This window comes from Sphaerodactylus townsendi, linkage group LG04 (genome assembly GCF_021028975.2).
Source record: "Sphaerodactylus townsendi isolate TG3544 linkage group LG04, MPM_Stown_v2.3, whole genome shotgun sequence".
Taxonomy (NCBI): Eukaryota; Metazoa; Chordata; class Lepidosauria; order Squamata; family Sphaerodactylidae; genus Sphaerodactylus; species Sphaerodactylus townsendi.
Window position 1 is genome coordinate 16570978 of NC_059428.1, and position 21377 is coordinate 16592354.

At 48.0% G+C, this 21377-nt stretch overlaps 1 protein-coding gene and 1 non-coding gene across 2 annotated transcripts in view; both read left to right on the forward strand.

The window, feature by feature from the left end:
- TYR (tyrosinase) overlaps positions 1-16333 on the forward strand; it is a 49802-nt gene extending 33469 nt beyond the window's left edge. Inside the window, exons 3-5 of the mRNA XM_048494359.1 lie at positions 1061-1208; positions 10664-10845; positions 14836-16333. Coding sequence (XP_048350316.1) covers positions 1061-1208; positions 10664-10845; positions 14836-15056 — 551 coding nt within the window. The 3' untranslated portion in view covers positions 15057-16333. The remainder of the gene's footprint in view (positions 1-1060; positions 1209-10663; positions 10846-14835) is intronic.
- LOC125432242 lies at positions 4229-4386 on the forward strand. Its single transcript, XR_007244427.1, has one exon. It is a non-coding gene; the product is annotated as a U1 spliceosomal RNA (small nuclear RNA).
- Positions 16334-21377: the final 5044 nt, after the last annotated feature.

Consider the following 21377-nt stretch of genomic DNA (forward strand, 5'->3'; position numbering starts at 1 on the left):
GGGTATAAGGAATGCCATTGAAGAGTCTACCTTCCAAAGCAACCATTTTCCCCAGGAAGTTGAACCAATCACAAGATGGAAATCTTTGCATGTCCTTTTTATGCTCCTGGATTTGCCCGGTCTGGACAGAGATCCCGTATCATTGGCTGAAACCAGCACCAAATTAGGCTCCTCAGCGCCATGGAGGCAAACATCAGGATCTGGCTGCTCAATGGTGGCACTGGCATCGCACCACAGTTGACAATTCGAGACCCCAGTGGTAGAATGGTCAAAATCCAAGCTGTCATTGGACAATTCAAACTTAACAATGTAAGAGCTATTAGGGAAAGATACCCCTGAGTTCTCATGGCAGCCAGGCTGCGTCCTCTTGAATGCTTCTGGGGAAATCCAGGTCTTAATCAAGAGGCTTCCTGACAATATTTGCTAAGTAGCCTAGAAGTTCTTGGGCTATAACAAGGTAGCTCTCAACTAAGGAGGGGTGGTGGTTTCAGGGGCAACAACATGCCATTGGTCAAAAGGAGCATCCTCAACAGGACCTCTCTTGAAAATTTTAAGGCAAAGAGGAAAACATATCAAAGGGCCATTCTTTCAGATCTTTTGGACCCAGGCTTTTAGAACATAGTGAAATTATCATCCAATCCCTGCAGGTTTGGGGAGGCGGAGGGGCATGGGAAGGTAGGGTTAGGGTTAGGGTTAGGCATTACACAACAAAGGTCAATCAGGGTCAGATGGTGATTACTCCACAGCTTCTAACTACCAGAGGCAACCTGTCTCTTAACCTAGAGATCCCTTTCCACTAACGATAGCTCTGTCCATTATATGATGTAAATTAGCCCTTTCAATTGAACCTGGAAACTAAGTGGTAACTAGTGCTATGCTTCAACCACTGCTTTTTATATTGTCCCAATACAGGACATCAGTGAAAAAACCTTACGACATCATTCTGGACTAATCAGTTGACTTTTCAACAATTCCTTAAGCGCAGCCCTGTAAAAATCAGTATCATTGTGTATTTATTGCCTTTTACCACCCGATTTCTTTTTCTCTCTCTTACCAACAGGTTTTGCAAATCCAAGCACTGCAATTTCAAATGTGTCCCAAAGCAGTTTGCATAACGCCTTGCACATCTACATGAATGGAAGCATGTCCCAAGTACAAGGATCAGCAAACGATCCCATTTTTATATTGCACCATGCCTTTGTTGACAGGTAGGTTTGACGCTTGCAGAAGCAACATCTTCAGCGGTGCTAGATCATTTCCAAATGCATATTGCAGCTGTTGAGCCTTTGTCCTGTTTAATTAACAATAATTGTTTAATTCTTCAGCAGCACTCTGAATGTTCTTGTATGCTCAAAAGATTCCCCGGAGTATCAAAAGTGGATCCTCACAGCCCAATTATGAAGGAAGGGTTTGAAAGATACTCTTGTGCCACATCTGGCCCCTCACCTTTCTGGCCCCTCACCTTTCTGGCCCCTCACCATCTGGCCCCTCACAGTCACCTTTCTCCACAACCTCTATCTCAGATGCACCAACAATAGCCAAACTTCCTACAACTGAACCCATTTCATTGGGTTTACAACCCCTGGTGATCTCAGAAAAGGAAGTGCAAGATCTATTTCACAGACAGAAGCCTGGAAAAGCACCAGGCCCAGACAAGATAACACCTTCTTGCCTAAAAGTCTGTGCTGTCCAATTGGCCCCCATCTTCACCCAAATCTTTAACAAATCACTAGAGATTGTGCTATGTTCCTTCCTGCTTCAAACACTCCACTATCGTCCCAGTGCCGAAGAAGCCTTCCATCAAGGAACTGAACGACTACAGACCAGTTGCTCTAACATCTGTAGTTATGAAAACTTTTGAAAGGCTAGTGATGTACCATTTGAAAACCATCACGGATCCACTGTTGGACCCCTTGCAATTTGCATACCGAGCAAATAGATCGACAGATGATGCTGTTAATATGGCTTTGCACTATATCCTACAGCATCTTGAATGCATCAAAGAACCTATACCAGGGTCCTCTTTGATTGACTTTAGTTCAGCATTCAGGTACTATCAGACAGAGGACCATTCTTCTAACCAAACTAAATCAGCTAGCAGTACCTGAGCATATTTGTAAGTGGATCACCAAGCTTCCTAACAGATGAGGAAACAGCAGGTGAAGCTAGGAAAAAATTACATCAGACACACCTGTAAAATGAGCACAGGGGCCCCAAGGCTGTGTACTTTCACCACTTCTCTTCTCTCTGTATACCAATGACTGCATCTCAAATGATCCATCTGTTAAAAAAAATACTGGAAATTTGCAGATGATACAACAGTGATTGGTCTCATTGAGACAACGATGAAACCGCATACAGGCGGGGAGGTTGAACAACTTAGCCTCATTAGTGCCACTGGAACAATCTAGAACTGAACACACTTAAAGAGCCGTAGAAATGGTGGTAGATTTCCAGGAGAAACCCTCCCATCCTACATCTCACTCTCACAATACTAGACAACACAGGTATCAACAGTAGAGACCTTCCTTTAAATTTCTAGGCTCCATCATATCTCTTGACCTAAAATGGACTACCTAATATCAAAAAATGTCATTAAAAAAGCACAACAAAGAATGTTCTTTCTGCGCCAACTCAGGAGGCTCAAGAGCTGCCAAGGAGCTGCTGATACAGTTCTACAGAGGAATCATTGAGTCTGTTATCTGCACCTCCTATAACTGTGTGTGGTTTGGTTCCTCACCCAACCCAACAAGATCGACACAGACTTCAGAAGAATAATCAGAACGTGCTTAGAGAAAAAAAACAATTGCTGCTAACCTGCCTTCCATTGAGGAGGACCTGTATACTGCACGGGTCAAAAAAAAGGGCCTGTGAGAAATATTTACTGACCCCTCGCATCCTGGACATAAACTGTTTCAACTCTTACCCTCTAAGCGTCAGCTACAGAGCACTGCACACCAAGACAACTAGACATAAGAACAGTTTTTTTTTTTTTTTCGAATGCCATCACTCTGTTAAACAAATAATTCCCTCGATAATGTCCAAACTATTTATTATATATTTATTATATAATTACTGCACTACTTTTTCATCATCATTCCTATTACCCATCTCCTCCCAATTATGACTGTATGACTATAGCCTGTGCTGACATTTCATTTTATTTTATGATTTTACATTTTATGTTTTTATTACTATTGATTGTTTCCTGATTGCTTACTAGACCTATATGACAATCATTAAGTGCTGTACCTTATGATTCTTGACAAATTTATTTTCTTTTATGTACACTGAGAGCATATGCACCGGAGACAAATTCCTTGTGTGTCCAATCACACTTGGCCAATAAAGATTCTATTCTATTCTATTCTATTCAATGATGCGGCTGGCCTCCACGCGGGCCAGGGCCTTTACGGCTCTGGCCCCGGCCTGGTGGAACACCCTTCCTCCGGCTGTCCGGGCCCTGCGGCACCTCAGTGAGTTCCGCAGGGCCTGTAAGACGGAGTTGTTCCGCCGGGCCTTTGGAGGGACCAGCCGCTGAAATGGTGCCCCCCTCCCCAGTTGGCTCTTTACATCTGGGCCTATCATCTAATGGGACTCACCGTCCCTCTCTCCTGGGGAGGATTTTAAAAATGGGGTTGGCCGGACGCCTTTTATTACTCTTATCGCTGTTTTAAAGGTTTTAGTAACTTATTTATAATTATATTATGTTGTATACCACCCAGAGCCCCTTGAGGATGGGGCGGTATAGAAGTCCAATCAATCAATCAATCAATCAATCAATCAATCAATCAATCAATCAATCAATCAATCAATCTATCTATCTATCTATCTATCTATCTATCTATCTATCTATCTATCTATCTATCTATCTATCTATCTATCTATCTATCTATCTATCTATCTATCTATCTATCTATCTATCTATCTATGAAGCTGTACTACAAGAGTATGAATGTCACTTTACACAATCAGTCCATGTGACAATCTTTCTGTGATTGCTTGCTTAAGTTAGAACAAATGTTTCTGTAAAAATTGCAATATAATGCTTGCAATACCCGTAATCGACCAGTAGATGTCACTAGAGTGAAGACTACTACTATGTGAAACTAATCCAGCCTTTATTTTCTGTCTGGGGTAAGAAGTAAAAACTTTTTAAGAGCCTGCAGTTTTAGAAAGTGAATTGAAAATGGCACTGGGAACCTGTCAGGGGGAATTGTATCTAAGTATACTTACCTGGCAGGGGAGACACCATGATCATGAAGGTGGTTTTCCCAGGGTGAGGCTCATCCATTGCACTGTGGGTGTGCTGATCCCTGCGATTTCCCCAAATGCGGGAAAATCGACTGCAATTGTATCTAAGTGAAGATGCATTCCTATTTCATTGTAACTGCTTAATGCTTCAAATCAATGCTGCTAAAAGATATATGTAACCAACCTGCTATATGTTGCCACTGCCATCTGGGGCATTCTTTCCTTGATCTTTACTTTACGGCTTCACATGCTTTGTAGATAACTAGGCATTCCCCTGGTATCCTGGTCCCATGGGTAACAGAGCCACATCCTTTATCTTGGGGGAGGGAATGAAGCCAGGTGGCTTTCTCTTACTATCTGCCACTGACCTTGGGGTGCCTCAACTCCAAGGACTGTTTTTCACTATTTCTTGGGAATTTGGGAGGTGGGACCTTCAGGGAATGGCAAAAGCCAAGAACTGACTCTGTCAGAACTGGCTCTGTCAAGCTTTGGTACTCGGACACTTATCAATAAATGATCAACAACGCAGAATCCGTTTATTGGCTTAAGGTTTGAGACCTAACAGAACCATTGGGAGAAACAAATGGGAGGGCACTAGTGTGCCCTCCGCCCCATCCTGCCCTGGAATGCCCCTGCCCCACCCTGGAATGCCCCCACTGTGCCTCCACCATACCCCCAGAACACCCTTGCCACACCCCCACAGGGGTGTGCGCCTGGTGCATTGTGCCCCCCTGTCCCCTTGGAGCTACGCCTCTGCTTTGTTCAGTGGAAAGTCTGGGGACAGGGTTCCAGGTGCACAGTGTCCTGCTGTCCATGAATGGGCATCCAGGAAAGGGATGGGAGGAGGGCTGCTGGGTACAGGAAGGCAGCCCGGTCTCTGGATGCATGGTGACCCCTGACATCAGCCCAATAAGTAATCTAAGGGGAAGAGGAAGCGCTTCACCGGAAAGTACATCAAAACAGTTAGTTTCTGAATAATAGCAACATTTGCAGGAAGTAAGTGTGGGCTACAGAACAGTAACACGGCGAGGATGGACATGTGCTGCCATTCTAGGACTAAACACCCCTGCCTCTGGAAGTCTTCAGCCAATCAGATCATGGCAACAGAGGCCTACCACGTCGTTTCACCCATCCATGAGGTGATCCATTTTGAGTTCGAAGACTGATTAATATTCATGCAGCAATTTGGGATTTAAAAGGCTCTGCGTGCATGCCAAATATTATTATTAGTATTACCTTTATGGTGTGGTAGTCCCGCTGCGAGCCTCAAGCTGGTTTCCAGCCCTTGCCTCCCCCTCCAATGACGAAATGTGCTCCAAATGATATGCTGCGGAACGGCGTGAAATGCAGCTCCAATCCACGGTAGTCCTGACAGACAAAGGCAGGTCAAGAGGCAGCCATTAACTCTGGCCTTACGCCCACACTTACAGTAAATCTGTAACATTTTCTCCATTGCTTGAAATGTTTGTCAGCTCAGGCCAAGACCGGTCTGTACTTTGAGGGGCTGAGGACGAAGCTGTTCCCATTTCTTCGAACAGCAGACCAACGAGGTTAAAAAAAGGCAAGCCTCCACTGAACTCTGGACTATATATGAAGCAAAATCACCCTATACAGAGTCATTACCCTTTCTCCTCGTGAGATGGGAAGGCCATAGTCCAGGTGGCCCCTCCAATGAAGAGAAAATGAATGGTTTGCTCATTACCCAATAATATCAATAAAGCCCAAGAATTAATTGATGTGTATTTTCACGTCCCCAGATTTTTAGGAACACGTGGTGGAAAATGCCATCAGTTCTTAGCCTACATATAGCGACCTGATAGGATTTCCAAGGCAAGAGATGTTTGAGAGGTGGTTTGCCATCACCTGGCTCTGACAGACCAACCTGGACTTCCTTGGGGACCTCCCATCCACATACCAACGAGGGCCAACCCTGCTGAACGTCTAACAAAATCGGGCCGCCCTGGGCCATCTGGATCAGGGCTGAGGAACATTTATGTGGCAGCCCCTCTTATTGGGGCTGCCTCTTCTGGCCCTCTCTGGGTCACCCCTCCTCAGAGTCTCTGCAGGCTTTAGAATGGAGGGAGGAAGTCCCACCTGCTGCCTTTCCTTCCTGGCATGGAAAGTTCCCAAGTCTAAGAACAGGTGGCCAGTGGCATTCTCTTCAGCCCTTCTTTGGCCTCCCTGCCCTCAGCTCCACCCCCCACTCCCAACCTGGGCCTCAGCACTGGAAGTGTGCTCAACCCTTCCTCAACCCTACCGCCTGACTTTCCTGTCACTCTGAGCTCCCTCCAAGTCAGTGGTGGGATCCAAAAATTTTAGTAACAGGTTCCCATGGTGGTGGGATTCAAACTGTGGCGTAGCGCCAATGGGGCTGGGCGGGGCATGACAGGGGCATGGCCGGGCATTCTGGGGGCAGGGCTGTGGCAAGGATGCAGCCGCTGCGCCAATCCTTGGGCGAGAAACGAATGCACGCAGGCACAGGCTGCCACGCACGCCGGTGCACCTCCTGCTAGACTGCTTCAAGTTCTGCACGCTACTGCTGAGAGGAGGGGCGTAACTAAGGCAAAAATCACGGGGCAAAATCACCAATTAGTAACCCCCTCTCGGCACACACAAATAATTAGTAACCTACTCTCGGAAACCTGTGAGAACCTGCTGGATCCCACCTCTGCTCCAAGTCCTGTACCCAATCCTGCCCAACTTCGGGGCCCCACCCGATGCTGAGGCCTGGTCAACCTCTCCTTGCCTCCAGCCCCCTTAATGGCTGCCCATTGCTTTGTGCTATGGAGTGCTCGCCCTGCCCCATTGCTGCTGGTTGGACAGATGTCAGCCTGTGGTGGACAGCGATGGGGAGTGTTCTTAGGGGGGGCAGTGGCTTCTCCTTCATGAGAGAGGGGGCAACAGGGACCAACTTCACAGTATTTCAGGGACGCAGGACCCTTCCCAGAGGTGGGATCCAGCAGGTTCTCACAGGTTCCCGAGAGTAGGTTACTAATTATTTGTGTGTGCCGAGAGGGGGTTACTCATTATTGAGGCCTGCCACATACGTATTGCCTTAGTCCCTTCCCTCCTGGCAGCTGTAGTGCGCAGAGCATGACGCAATCCCTAGCAGAATACACCGGCGTGGCGTGGCAACTCCTATGCCTGCGTGCGTCGTTGCCCATGAGAGACCGGCGCAGTGGCTGCGTCCTTGCCACAACCCCGCCCTGGAATGCCCAGCCATGCCCCCGACGTGCCCCGCCCAGCCCCACTGGCGCTACACCACAGTTTGAATCCCACCACTATGGGAACCTGTTACTAAAATTTCTGGATCCCACCACTGACCCTTCCCCTCCCTTGCATGCCACCCCTCCCCCTCCCCTCCCTCCTCTAGGGTGGGTGGGCCGTGTCCAGATGCTGGGTGAGTTCGGAGCAACAGATTCAGCATCTGAGCCGAGCACGGCAGCCCTCTCAGGACAATATGCATTCATCAAAAACTGTTATTTTAATTTTTTTCTCCAGAATACTTTCCTTAAATGGGTAATTTTCTTCTGTTACCCCTTAAAACACAGGGCTCTCTCACACGATAAAGAAGGCATTTCTTTTTCAACTGACGGGTTTACCTTTTTTTTTTTTTTTTACACAAAAGTGCTCCTTCTCTCAGTGGAAGGCTTTACGCTGCTAAATCAAAACACCGGATTTTCTGAAAGCCTCTTAGGTGAGCTGAGTCAGTTCTCGCTGGAGTTCAAGTTCAGTTTTATCGCATAAGGACCAAAAGGCCACTGCAAACATTAACAAAGGAACAAACCATAAAACTGGGTAGCAGTCAAACATTGTTAAAGGTTACGTTTTAGGAACAATTTAGAGTTTAAAGGGTGTGTTTCTCTAACCCACAGAATTGGCTCTCGTTGCTTACTTAGGAAAGCTACTCTAAATCCAGAGTCTGACTACGCAATGGGTTTGGAGTTTGGTGGTAAAACTTCCAAAGATTTTTTCAAAATGCATATACCAGGGGTCCCAAAACTATGGCCCTGGGGCCAAATGTGGCCCCCTGAAGGCATTTATCCGGCCCGCCAGGCATGGCGGCGATGGCTCCATTCATGTGCAGTGGGGGCTCGAGGGAGAGGAGGAACCGGCCCCAACGGCTGTTGATTGCAATTACATGATGGCACCCCCAAATCTCCATGAATTTTCTGACCCAGAGTTGGAAACCTTACATGTGGCAACGCCTGCTCCACCCTTCCCTCTCAGCTACTCCATGTGTTGCTCTCAGGGTTTCTGTTCCGCCTCACTCCCATTGGCATCAGCCAGGCTGGCGAATCGCTCGCTGGCTGCTAGGGAGGAAAGAACCCAGGAAGATACCTGATCCTGGGTTAGATGGAATGCTTCATTGGGAAAGTTCTGCTTTTTTTTTTACAGGGGAAGGTATTCCACAGCCTCCCAAACAATATTTGGAGCCCACCCTGTACTTGACATACTTTGGTCACTGTTCTAAAAATAGACCATGACAGAAAGGCTGAAAGGTGAAATCAAACATTTTACAATCATTTGTGCATAGGAATTTGTTCATAGTTTTTTTTAGTCCGGCCCTCCAACAGTCTGAGGGACAGTGAACTGGCCCCCTGTTTAAAAAGTTCGGGGACCCCTGGCATATACTAAGGAAGGAGCCCTATCCAGTTTGGCCCATACTCCAAGAGTTGCGGGGTGGTGGTGGTGGGTTTTTAAGGAACAATGGCTAATGACTTCTTCTTCAGGTCGGATGACCAGTTGCCCAACCATAGCAGGCAGCCCCCCACCCCTGCACCCCAATTCCATTCCCTGCACTTTCCCAATGGAGCAATGGCGGAAACAAATTGAGGCATCTGTGACAGTCGAGGAACTCCCCCGGATCTCTGTTGTCTCTGCCGCAGGGATCGGGGAAATTCCTGGAGTATTGCAGATACCATGGCTTCACTCCCAAAGAAGAGACATGACAAGGCCAGCGAGATTCTCTACTCTCCACTCTTCTCCGCACCCCAAATGTTGCTAGGGGTTTCCAAAGCAGAGCTGGCCACCCTACTCTTGTAACACTTTGGCCCCTTCCGCACACGCAAAATAATGCGTTTTCAAACCACTTTCACAAGTGTTTGCAAGTGGATTTTGCCATTCCGCACAGCTTTAAAGAGCACTGAAAGCAGTTTGAAAGTGCATTATTCTGCATGTGCGGAATGAGCCTTTGAAACCTCCCTTGTCAGTGCACAGCCTCAAATGAAGCCAGCGACCCTACAAGAGCGACCCTACTCTGATCAGGCCCCTTCCGCACATGCAGTATAATGCACTTTCAATCCACTTTCAATGCACTTGGCAGCTGGATTTTACTGTGCGGAAGAGCAAAATCCACTTGCGAACAATTGTGAAAGTGGGGTGCTGTGTGGTTTCCGGGGTGTATGGCCGTGTTCCAGCAGCATTCTCTCCTGACGTTTCGCCTGCATCTGTGGCTGGCATCTTCAGAGGATCTGATAGTAGGAAAGCAAGTGGAGTATAGATACCTGTTGGAGTGTCCAGGGTGGGGGAAAGAACCATTGTCTGTTAACAAGTAAAGGGTGCAATTAGCAAGCTAGGTTTACATGTGTTGAGTGGGATCCACCCATTAGCATGTGAGTAACAATGAAGATAGCAAGGTCACGAGGGGGCTTTCCCCACTACAGAAGGGAGCTAAGGTCGACTCGGTTCCCTTCAGTGGAGGGCGATTCCAGGCTGTCCCCACAGCAACTGAGTTGGCCCCCTGGAACTGAGTTAAGTGGGCGGGATCATCTTGGTGCCTGTTTCGCTCCTCAGTCGTGATTGGAGCTCATGCTATGGCGGGAAATGGGAGCGTCTTTTTTTTAACAGTTTTTACAGTTTACAGTTACACGCGCTTTCTGCCTGCCACGACTCTCCCGTTCTGCGCATGCCACAAAAGCGGCTCGTGATTGGTTGAACGGTTGAGGTGTCGTTTCGATGCTTCCCCACTTCGAAGCTTCGAAGCAGTATCGACCTTGTTCCGGCAGAAAAGTGTAGTTCATAACTGCAACAAGGATGTCGCAGTTCTGAGGGGTGGGGGACCTGAGACAAAACAATGTTGAGCTCGGTGGCAGTGGGGATTCACTGAGGCGAACCTAGGTAGAAACCACTTCAACTCTGTCAGTGGGGAAAGCCCCTAGTTGAGAGCATCTGAATAGTAGTAGCCTGGCCTTTGTTCCCCTTGATTGTTTACTGTCTATAGTCATCCTGTGTTTGTGTGGAGCTGATTAGTCACTGTCACTGTCTAATTGTAAAAGCTGTCTAATTGTGAATGTGGATTGAAAGTGCATTATTCTGCATGTGCGGAAGGGGCCTGAGAGATTCGATCCGGCTCCTTGCAAAAAAGTCCCTTGCGTATTTGCAATGACCTGAATGCTTCTTTCTGCAGCATCTTTGAACAGTGGCTCCGAAGACACCAACCCGCCCGTGAAGTTTACCCTGCAGCCAATGCCCCCATTGGACACAACCGGGAATACTATATGGTCCCCTTCATTCCTCTCTACAGGAATGGAGAGTTCTTCATTTCGTCACAAGAACTGGGCTATGACTATGAATATCTAGCAAATCCAGGTAATGCAGAAATTCCCTGTATGGGTCAGATCTCTATTTAGGACCAGATTAGGAACACAGAAGTCATATTTTAAGACAGTTGCCCCTGAATGCATGGAATCTTAGACATAACAGCACAGAAGAGTGAGGGCTTGAAGGTCCACAGCAACCTGGAGGCAGGGGCGTACCGCCCCAGGGGAACATATAGGGTCAAATGTCCCCGGGCTGCAGCCATTTAATCATGTGAGGGTGCAAAATTTCCCCCACATCCCTCCTCCTTCCCCCCAGGTCCATACACTGACTTCAAGACCTGGTAAAAAAAAGTTTTTTGGTTGGGGGGGGGGAGAAAACTCCCCACCACTGGGCTACATTTGTCCTAGATGTGCCTTTGCCTGTAGGTGAGGGGATAATTTGACTATTTGTCTCATTAAAAAGGAAGCTGCTAATGTGAAGGCCAGACAGAGGCCCTTTCCGCACAGTGGAAAGGGCGTCTCTCCACCGGCAGAAATTATGCCGGTGGAGGGGAGGGGGCCGTTCGCACAGGAGCGTGCGAGCGGATCCTGCAGAGGCCATCACAGAAGAGGCGGCTTCACACGAAGTCACCTCTTCTGCGTCCCCCCCCCACTCACCTCGTCCTCCAGCGTCAGTCTGGAGGGCTGCAGGGACCCGCCAATGCTGCCCTTCGACCTCCAGGGGTCAGAGGGCAGCATGGGCGGGTCTCAGCAGCCCTCCAGACCGATGCTGGAGGACAAGGTGAGTGGGGGGGGGGACAGGAAAGTGCCGCCTTCGCTGCGGTTTGGTTCACACCGCGCTGATGGGGAGGTGGAAAGCGGCACCTTCACACCACCTGGGGCCTTCACGCTGCTCGGGAAGGGAGGTGGAAAGCGGCACCTTCACGCAGCTCAGGGCCGCACAGCTCAGGGCCTCTGCGAACAGCTGCCCAGGGACGGCGTTTTTGCCGTCCCTGGGCCGCTGTAAATGGCCCGTGCGGAAAGGGCCAGATAGAAGCAAACTCCCCATGACACTGATCTTCCATGAATCTCAGTGCAGTCTAAAGCAGAGTTTTGACCTTTGCAAATCTAGTGGATTTGAAAAAGTCTAGCTCTGGTGCCATCCAGTTGTGGCTGACTTATGGTGACTCCATAGGGTTTTCAAGGAAAGCGATGTTTGGAGATGGTTTGCCATTGCCTGCCTCTGCACACAACCCTGGACTTCCTTGCAGGTTTCTTGTCCAAATATCAACCAGGGCTGACCTTTCTTAGGCCCCTTCTGCACACGCAAAATAATGAGTTTTCAAACCACTTTCACAACTGTTTGCAAGTGGGTTTTGCTATTCCGCACAGCTTCAAACAGCACTGAAAGCAGTTTGAAAGTGCATTATTCTGCATGTGCGGAATGAGCCTTAGCTTCCAAAATCTGATGAAATTTGGCTACCCTGGGCTATCCAGGTCAGGGTTCCGTTTAAGACTAAATTGTCACCCAGTGTGAGTTTGTGCCCTACAGGCAGTGGTGGGATTCAAATAATTTAACAACAGGTTGTTTACAAGCACCATTTTAACAACCGGTTCTGCCGAAGTGGTGCGAACCGATTCTGCTGAATCCCACCACTGCCTACAGGAGAAAGCAGGAAGGAGGAGTTTAGAGATTGCAATAATAAAATTTAAAGATTTGAGACCAGTAGCACCTTAGAGACCAAAAAGATTTCGGAGGTTTTGTCAGAGCTTTGATACTCAGAAGCTTATACTCCAAACTGTGGTTGATCTCTAAGGTGCTGCTCAACTTGTGGCATCATGGTTAAGAGCAATGGACTCTAATCAGGAGAAATCAGGTTCGGTTCCCCACTCCTCCACCTGAGCTGCAGACTCTTATCTGGTGCACTGGATTTGTTTCCCCACTCCTACGAAGCCTGCTGGTTGACCTTGGGCCAGTCACAGTTCTCTCTGAACTCTCCCAGCCCCACCTACCTCACAAGGTATCTTTTGTGGGAAGAAGAAGAGAAGGAGTTTGTAAACCACTTTGAGACTCCCTGCAGTTGAGAAAAATGGGGTATAAATCTAAACACTTCTTCTTGGTGGTGGGGAAACAGATTTTTTTTAACTTCCTAAAATGTGTGGCCAGGGGAAACGAGACTGAGAACATCAGATTACAAGAAACAAATTAAATTTAGCCTCAGGAATTATCTCAGGCTACAGGGAGAGTGGAAGATAATTGAAATGCACAGGGGAAGGGGAAAGTCCCCTTCATGCAGAAAATACTGCGCCGGTTCCTCCTACCGTTCTCGGTGCTGACTCAATTAATGGAAAACCACAGATTTTTTGAAAAAAGTAATTAATATTTTCTACTTCCAAGCCTTTTGAAGCCGGGAACTGTCAGCTCGGGAGCTCCAAAGAGATTCAAAAAGGATCTGTTGGGAAGGCATCTAAGATTACTTCAGTTGAGATATTTAAGGCAGGGTGGAAATGCCCCCCCCCCCAAAAAAAGTTGATTGCCTGAAAAAATTAATTCTTTTTGTGCTTATTTTGGGTGCTTCCGCACACACTGAATAATGTAATTCCCATCCACTTCCAGTGCACTCCAGCAATCTTTTGCAAGTGGATTTTGCCGTCCTGCAAAATAAAATCCCATTGTGAAGTGCATCAAAAATGGGCCGAAAGTAATGATACTTTTAGCTGTTATGCTGGAATTCACCCTGTGCCCTTCTTCTAAAGATCTGTCTGCTACCTCCAGCACAACATAGTGATGAAGAGCCAGCGTGCTGTGGCATAGTGGTTAAGAAAATCAGACATTAATCTGGGTTCGTTTCCCCACTCCTACACATGGAGCCTGCTGGGTGACCCTAGGCTAGTCACAGTTCTCTTGGAACTCTCTCAGCCCCACCTACCTCAGAAGGTATCTGTTGTGGGGAGGGGAAGGCAAGGCAATTGTAAGCTGCTTTGAGACTCCTTGAAGGGAGAGAAAAGCAGGATATAAAAATAACTCTTCTCCCGTCCTACAATTCAGAAATAGGGGGTTTCCGACACTCTCCATCTCCTGGCTGGTTGGTTCACGGTGAAGTTTAGAAATGTTTCCGCTTAGAAAAGGATGCTGATGAGGCAAGGGGAATCGGAAAGCATTGCTAGATGTTTGCAAAGTTCTGCACGGCATGGAAACAGTGGTTACAGTGAGGAATTTTCTTCCTGAGGGAACTTTCCCTGAGATGTAGCGACGGCTTCTAGCTTAGATGGCTTTAGAAAGGCCTTGGACACATTCCTGGATAGGAAGTCCATCAATGGCTTCTAGTTAACAGTGACTGAACTGACATCCCATACACAAATCTGCATGCTGGAGTGCAGAAACTGGGGCCGCCATTCTCAAACTCTTGACAAAAAGCAATGGCGGTGCTACAAGGGGAGGGAGGGAGTGTGCCATGCACCAGGTGCACGCCTGGGGGCAGAAAATCGCCCCCAAGCCCCCTCCCCTTCTCCTGCCCCCATGGCACCCCTCGAGGCACCACCTTGCAGCGCCCCACCCCCCTTCCCACACTTAGAACTTTTTCAGGCTGAAAAAAAGGCCTGCTCACAGTACAGGCTAAAAATGGCCTGAGGAACTACAGTTCCCAGGAGACCTTGGGCTCACAAGGTCTCCTGGGAAGTATAGTTCCCATCAGGCCATTTTAAAGCCTGAACTGTGAATAGGCCTTTTTTTCAGCCTGATAAAGTTCTAGAAGAAGGAAAGGAACTAAGTTAAGTGTGGAAAAAGGGGATGGGGGGTGCCACAGGGAGACCATGAGGAGGGCAGAAAATATAGACTGCGCACTTGGTGCAGTTTGGCCCAGCTAAACCTCTGACAAAAAGTCCATCTGCAAATGTGCATCCTGGACTTCAGTTTGGAGCATTTTCTTTTTTGAGTTTGAAATAACAGCCATGCAGTCACTGTTCTCCCACACCACTTTTCATTGTTCCCTGTTGTCACCTATGTTAAAATGAGGGTGCTTCACTCTCTTTTGGTCTTTATTATTATTTTTTTTTGCAGACGATCCCTTCCAGAATTTGTTCACGCCTTATTGGGAGCAAGCCCGTCAGATTTGGCCCTGGCTGGTGGGAGCAGCTGTGTTGGGTGGCATCCTCACCGCACTGATAGCCGGATGCACAGCTCTGGGCTGCCGGAAGAAGAAGAAGATTTTAGAAGAGACCCAGCCGCTGCTCATGGATAGTGATGACTATCAGCACGTGACCTATCAATCACACTTATAAATGCTGCTCGGGGCCCAGCCTTCATCCATCGGTGCTTATAAGGTGCTAACAGGAGTTCAGGTACATTTCAGGTGGGCTGGGGACCCCAGAACCAACATTTGCCACTCTCTTGTGCCCACATTTGCAGTGATTGAAGGTCAGTCATTGGGTTTTCTTCCCACTCTTTCAATTCGCGTTTATGAATAACGTAGCCGAAGATTCGGGCTGCAATTTCGAAATTAAGCAGAAGGCACAACCGTTTGCAGGTTGTCCTGCCCGTCCCTTTTCTGAATGGCAAAGGTTGTGGTTTGAGATAGGCCAGGGGCTAGAAGGTGTGGGGGAACTCACTAGGCAATAGACCGGGGAAGAATGGGGGAAGAAATGATGGGTGAATGCCCCCATGGCTGACCTGAAATCTCTTCCATTCTTTGTAAGTCTTTCTGACAGGCCCTTAGAATCACAGAGCTGGAAAGGGCCACACAGGGATCATCCTAAAGCCTATGACCCTGCAGATGTTCATGGACACAATTCCCATCTGTTCTGCCAATTGGCCATGCTGACAGGAGCTGATGGGAATCATGGTCCATGAATATCTGGAGAGCCATAGGTTGGAGACTCCTGACCTACAGCATCCCTGACAAGTGTTCGTCCAGCTGCTACTTGAAGACTGCCAGAGAGAGGGAATCCACCACCTCCTTAGGCAGCTGCTGAATTACTCTGTTTTTTAAATATCCAGTTGTACCTTTCCGCTCATAAGTTAAACACACTATTGCAACTCCTGCCCTCTGATGCCATCAGGAACAGCTCCCTGCCCTCCTCTAAGTGACAGCCTTTAAAACACTTAAAAGAGATGAACAGAGGGCCTTTGCCATTGCCTGCCTCCGCATAGCAGCCCTGGGGACTTCTGTGGTGGTCTCCCATCAAAGTGGTGCCCAAGGCTGACCCTGCTTTCCTTCCAAGATTTGACAAGACTGGGCTTATATACTGTTCTGTATGTTGAAAACTGGTCATCGTATTTATATTCCTAAGGTCAAATGTGTTTCTTGGGCCTTTCTGGACATGTAACATTATAAAGTACCGTCTTCTGCCTTAAAAAAGCAAAAGGCTTTGCCTACAGAACCAAAGATTGCCCCTCTTTTTATACCCTTTGTCAACCTCCTGCTTCACGTAGCCCCTGGTTAACAATCGTAACGGTTACTTCTCATCCCATTGACTTTGGTGCATTTATAAGGGTGAATAAATGAAATGAAACGTAACTGTGCTGAGGTTGTTATTCAAATAAAATCAGTATTATATTACTTCAGTAGAGCTTGTTTTTTAAAAAAACTGGTTAAATGGTGGCTGCCGTTCACCAAGTGTAAAGATGTGGGATGGGCAGTAGCCCAATGCCAGAGAATCAGCTTTCCAATGCAGAAGACCTTTTACTACCCAGGGCATCTCCTGTCTGAAGGAGTTCAAGCAGAGGCGTAGCTGGGCCAAACTGTGCCTGATGTGCAGTCTACATTTTCTGGGCCCCCCCATGTCCCTCCACGGCAACCCAACCCCCCATGGCCCCCCGTGGTGCCCCCCTTCCCCCTTCCCACACTTACCTTAGTTCCTTTCTTTTTCCTAGAACTTTTTCAGGCTGAAAAAAAGGCCTGTTCACAGTACAGGCTTAAAAACAGCCTGATGGGAACTATACTTCCCAGGAGACCTTGTGAACTGTAGTTCCTGTGGAGTCTTATCTGGGGAATTCAGATTAGCCTGTACACTCCCACACACGCCAGCTGGGTGACCTTGGGCTAGTCACAGCTCTTCAGAGCTCTCTCAGCCCCACCTACCTCACAGGGTGTTTGTTGTGAGGGGGGAAGGGAAAGGGGGTTTGTAAGCCCCTTTGAGTCTCCTGTGAGTCTCCTTACAGGAGAAAAAGGGGGGATATAAATCCAGACTCCTCCTCCTCCTCCTCTTCTTCTGCTTCTTTTGCTTCTGCTGCTGCTATTGTGCCATACCTGGCAGAGAAACGAGCCCTCTTCCTTTGACTCTGTAGCTGCTGCTGTAACCTCTATCTGTGGGTTCTGTGGGGCAGAACTTGGAATGAGTTTGCAACAACAAATTGTAAAAACAAACAAAATGGTTTACTTTCTTAACATATAACATATAACATCAACATTTAACATCACACTTCAAGGTCCTGTTCAGGTTGCATTTTCAATATTTACAGTCTACTGATACTGCCAAGTCCAATTCTCCTTTGCAAGTGGGTTGGCTCCTGAAGACTCCAAGGGCTTGGTGAACAGGATTCAACATGATGAAGGTTTCAAGGAGAACTCTCACCCATTACAACCACAAAAAGAACCCTGAATCAATAAACTCCAACATTTACAACATAGCAAAAATAAACGACCACCTTCCCAGTAGTTCCCAACAACATTGCAGTGACCTTAACAAGGTGTTAAGGGCTTATACAAACCAAGGTCCGAGTCTGGTAGCCTTGTCTCCTCTAAACTACATGAGCTCTGCAGCCTCTTGCTGCTTTGAGTCTCCACCCCTTTCTGGGTCAACCCATTCTGAGCATGGAGGTTACACTGCCACTGTCTCCGCCTCCTTTGCACAGCTTGATGGAGGACTGTGCAGGTTCTCTCAGCTGTGTGGTATCAGATGAGGAAGGGCTGGTAGCTGGCTCTGCTGCTTGAACCTCCTCCAGAGCAACCTGCTCTGGCTGAGCAGTGTGCTCAGCTTCTGCTTCTTCATGAGGAGCCACTTCTGAGTGCCCACTGTTGGCAAGTTCTGTATCCGAGTCCTCTGAGTCCAGGTAACTGCCCACAGGCTGGCCCATGACAACTCAGGTGGGAAATAATGCTCTCAATCCGAACCTCTACAGCTGCCATTTTCTCCAGGGGAACCGATCCCTGTAGTCTGGAGACCTATTGGAATCCAGGGAGATCTCCAAGCTCTACAGGAGGATGGCCACCCTGCTCCTCAAGTTTCTTAGCAGAGCGAGCATCCGTTTTGGAACCCAGCGTGACAACGTGATGTCCAGCCCTTCGGTGCTGCTGAAATTAAGTCCGCTGAAACTAAATTGTCTTATTGATTTGCTTTTGCTTGATTGGCACAAACATTTTTTTAAATCACCACGAATAATGATATCCTGAGGGAAACACACCTAATTAAAACTACATTAAATTAATGTGTAATGAACGACGGACCAATTATCCAGTGCATTCCACAAATGGTTAGATGGACAACAGATTAACTCCTATGGAGTATCCCATCTAATGGATTGCAGAGTAGGGGATTCATTTAAGTGCATCATTGAATGCACGCTGGGGTGGAAAGCATGAGATATGTTGGTTCTGGTGGGTTTTCTGGGCTGTGTGGCCGTGGTCTGGTGGATAGGAGGTTAAGAGCTCGTGTATCTAATCTGGAGGAACCGGGTTTGATTCCCAGCTCTGCCACCTGAGCTGTGGAGGCTTATTTGGGGAATTCAGATTAGCCTGTACACTTCCACAGATGCCGGCTGGGTGACCTTGGGCTAGTCACAGCTTCTCGGAGCTGTCTCAGCCCCACCCACCTCACAGGGTGTCTGTTGTGAGAGGGGAAAAGCAAGGAGATTGTAAACCCCTTTGAATCTCCTGCAGGAGAGAAAGGGGGGATATAAATTCAAACCCCTCCTCTTCCTCCTCTTCCTCTTCCTCTTCCTCTTCTACTTCCTGTTCCACTTCCTCCTCCTCCTCCTCCTCCTCCTCCTCCTCCTCCTCCTCCTCTTCTTCTTCTTCTTCTTCTTTTTCTTCTTCTTCTTCTTCTTCTTCTTCTTCTTCTTCTTCTTCTTCTTCTTCTTCTTCTTCCTCTTCTTCTTACGTTTCGCCTGCATCTGTGGCTGGCATCTTCAGAGGTGTATCCCAGAGGTACACAGAGGTACACACAGTGTAACAGACTTCCCTCTGTGATACACCTCTGAAGATGCCAGCCACAGATGCAGGCAAAACGTTAGGAACAAGATCCACCAGACCATGGCCACACAGCCCAGAAAACCCACCAGAACCAGTTGAATCCGGCCGTGAAAGCCTTCGACAATACATGAGATCTGAGTTTGCAGCTGCTACCCGGGTTCGAATCCATACTCTGTCCTCTGGGGGATCGGTTGTGATATCTGGAGAACTCCAGGAGGTTGGCAACTCAACCCCAAAGACACCCCTTTCCCCTTCTGTGATGGCAATGGGATGAGAGAGAGCAGGGGGTGGATTGGGAACAGTCAAGCCCCGGCTATCTTCATTTTCTACTCTTTTCCATGCACTGTGTGGGTAAGTATCCCAAACAAGGACAGTTGTATAAATAATACTGGTGGATCTAATCACACAAATGTGTCCTGAAGATCCAATGAGACGTGCCTCCCCCCCGCCCACTCCCATGTGACTTCTGTGTATATTACTGCTTGTGATTTGCCTGGAGGAACGTGGTAGGCACGCAAGCCCGTTATGAGGTTCACCGTGCATGCAAGGGACAAGAATGAGTCAGCTCTCTATGGCTGTCCGAATAAGATGCGCCATCGCAAATCATACAAAAGGGGCACCACAGTGATCTGGACCCAATCTGGCAATAGCTGCGTGTTGACATTCGCAATGTGTCAAGCCTCCAGGGTGAAATTTCTGCAAAAGGATTCGATTCGGCTCATCCCCAGTGCTCTGCCTGGCATTAAGTCACGTCTTTTATGGGCTGTTGTGGGTTTTACAGGCTGCATGGCTGTGCTCTGGTAGTTGTTGCTCTTAACGTTTCACCTTCACTGCGCCGTGGAGACAAACACATCTTATTGTGACGTGCCTCTGGAGATGCCAGTCGTAGATGCAGATGAAATGTTGGGAGCAAAAACTACCAGACTATGGCTGCTAAGGGCAGAGCGGGCGGGAATGGCACCCGGGCCATCCATGTGTCCTGCACACCTGCCATGCCCCGGAATGCCCCCACTATGTCCACACAACAGCGTGTGCCCGGGGCGTCCTGCCCCCTTTCCCCTGCCCAATTGGTGCTACGCCACTGGTGGTCACACAGATCTGAAAACCCACAACTGCCACGAAAGCCTTCAACAATACAATACCTTTTATTTTGGTGAAGGGAACTGAAAAATATTTGGATGGGGATTCGATTAGGGGCCTGTTCCTGCATCCACATGTTCTTCGTGCTTGCCAAAAGCACCTCCAGTCTGGAATTCAGTTGGAAGTTAGGTCTCTAGAGAAAGCTACAAAAGCATAATCAGGCTAAGATTGGGTTGACAGACAGGAGGCAGGGAATGGGACACGGGGGCAGGGTTCCGCACCTTGATTGGTCTTCTCAAGGAATTGCCAAAACTCTATGGTTGTACCACAGATTTGGGGGCATTTCCTAAAGAGCATGATGCAACTTCCGGGTTTGCCTGATACCTTGGCTGATAGTTTATTCTATTGCTTTCTTGCTACCATTCTGAGTGGTAGGTTTGCCAGCCTCCAGGTGGGACCTCGGGATCTCCTGGTGAGACAACTGATCTCTAGATAACGGGGATCAGTTCCCTTGCAGAAAATGACACCTTTGGAGGTTGGATTTTGTGGCATAACACTCTAGTGCAGTGGTGGCGAACCTATGGCACGGGTGCCAGAGGTGGCACTCAGAGCCCTCTCTGTGGGCACTCGCACACAGAGTTCATCATGTGGAAGGGGGGTGGAAAATCACCCCCCCCACACACACACACACATATTCACATCTAGGCTGGCCTGGGCATGACCTTTACCTGGGAGTAAGATCGGTTGCTGGCAATGGAGTTTGCTTCTGAATAAACTCTCCTAGGATCGTGATTCACCCATTTGAAGTGTTGCACGGTTCACTAAGCTTCACTAAGCTTACTCCTGAGTAACACGTGCCTTCAGGTCCAACTGTTTTTTCTAAACTAAAACCTCAGTATTCAGGTTAAATTGCTGTGCAGGCACTTTGCGATAAATAAGTGGGTTTTGGGTTGCAATTTGGGCACTTGGTCTCGAAAAGGTTCGCCATCACTGCTCTAGCGTGATTCCTCCCCAGGCTCCAGCTCCAAAGTTCCAGAATTTTCCCAACCCAGAATTGTGAGCTCCCAAAGGCACCTGGTGGGCCACTGCGAGCAGCAGAGTGCTGGACTAGATGGACTCCGGTCTGATCCAGCAGGCTCGTTCTTACGTTCTTATGTTCTTATAGTATCTTACTGAATAAACAGAGGTGAAGGGGACCCATTCATAACAAACAGGGTTTTTTAAGTCTGACACAGCATTATTTCGTTACCAGTTTATGTAAGCTTCCCTTTTTAAAAAATCACAGATTTTCGCCCATTAGGAAAGACATCTGCGTGAATCCAAAGTCTGCATT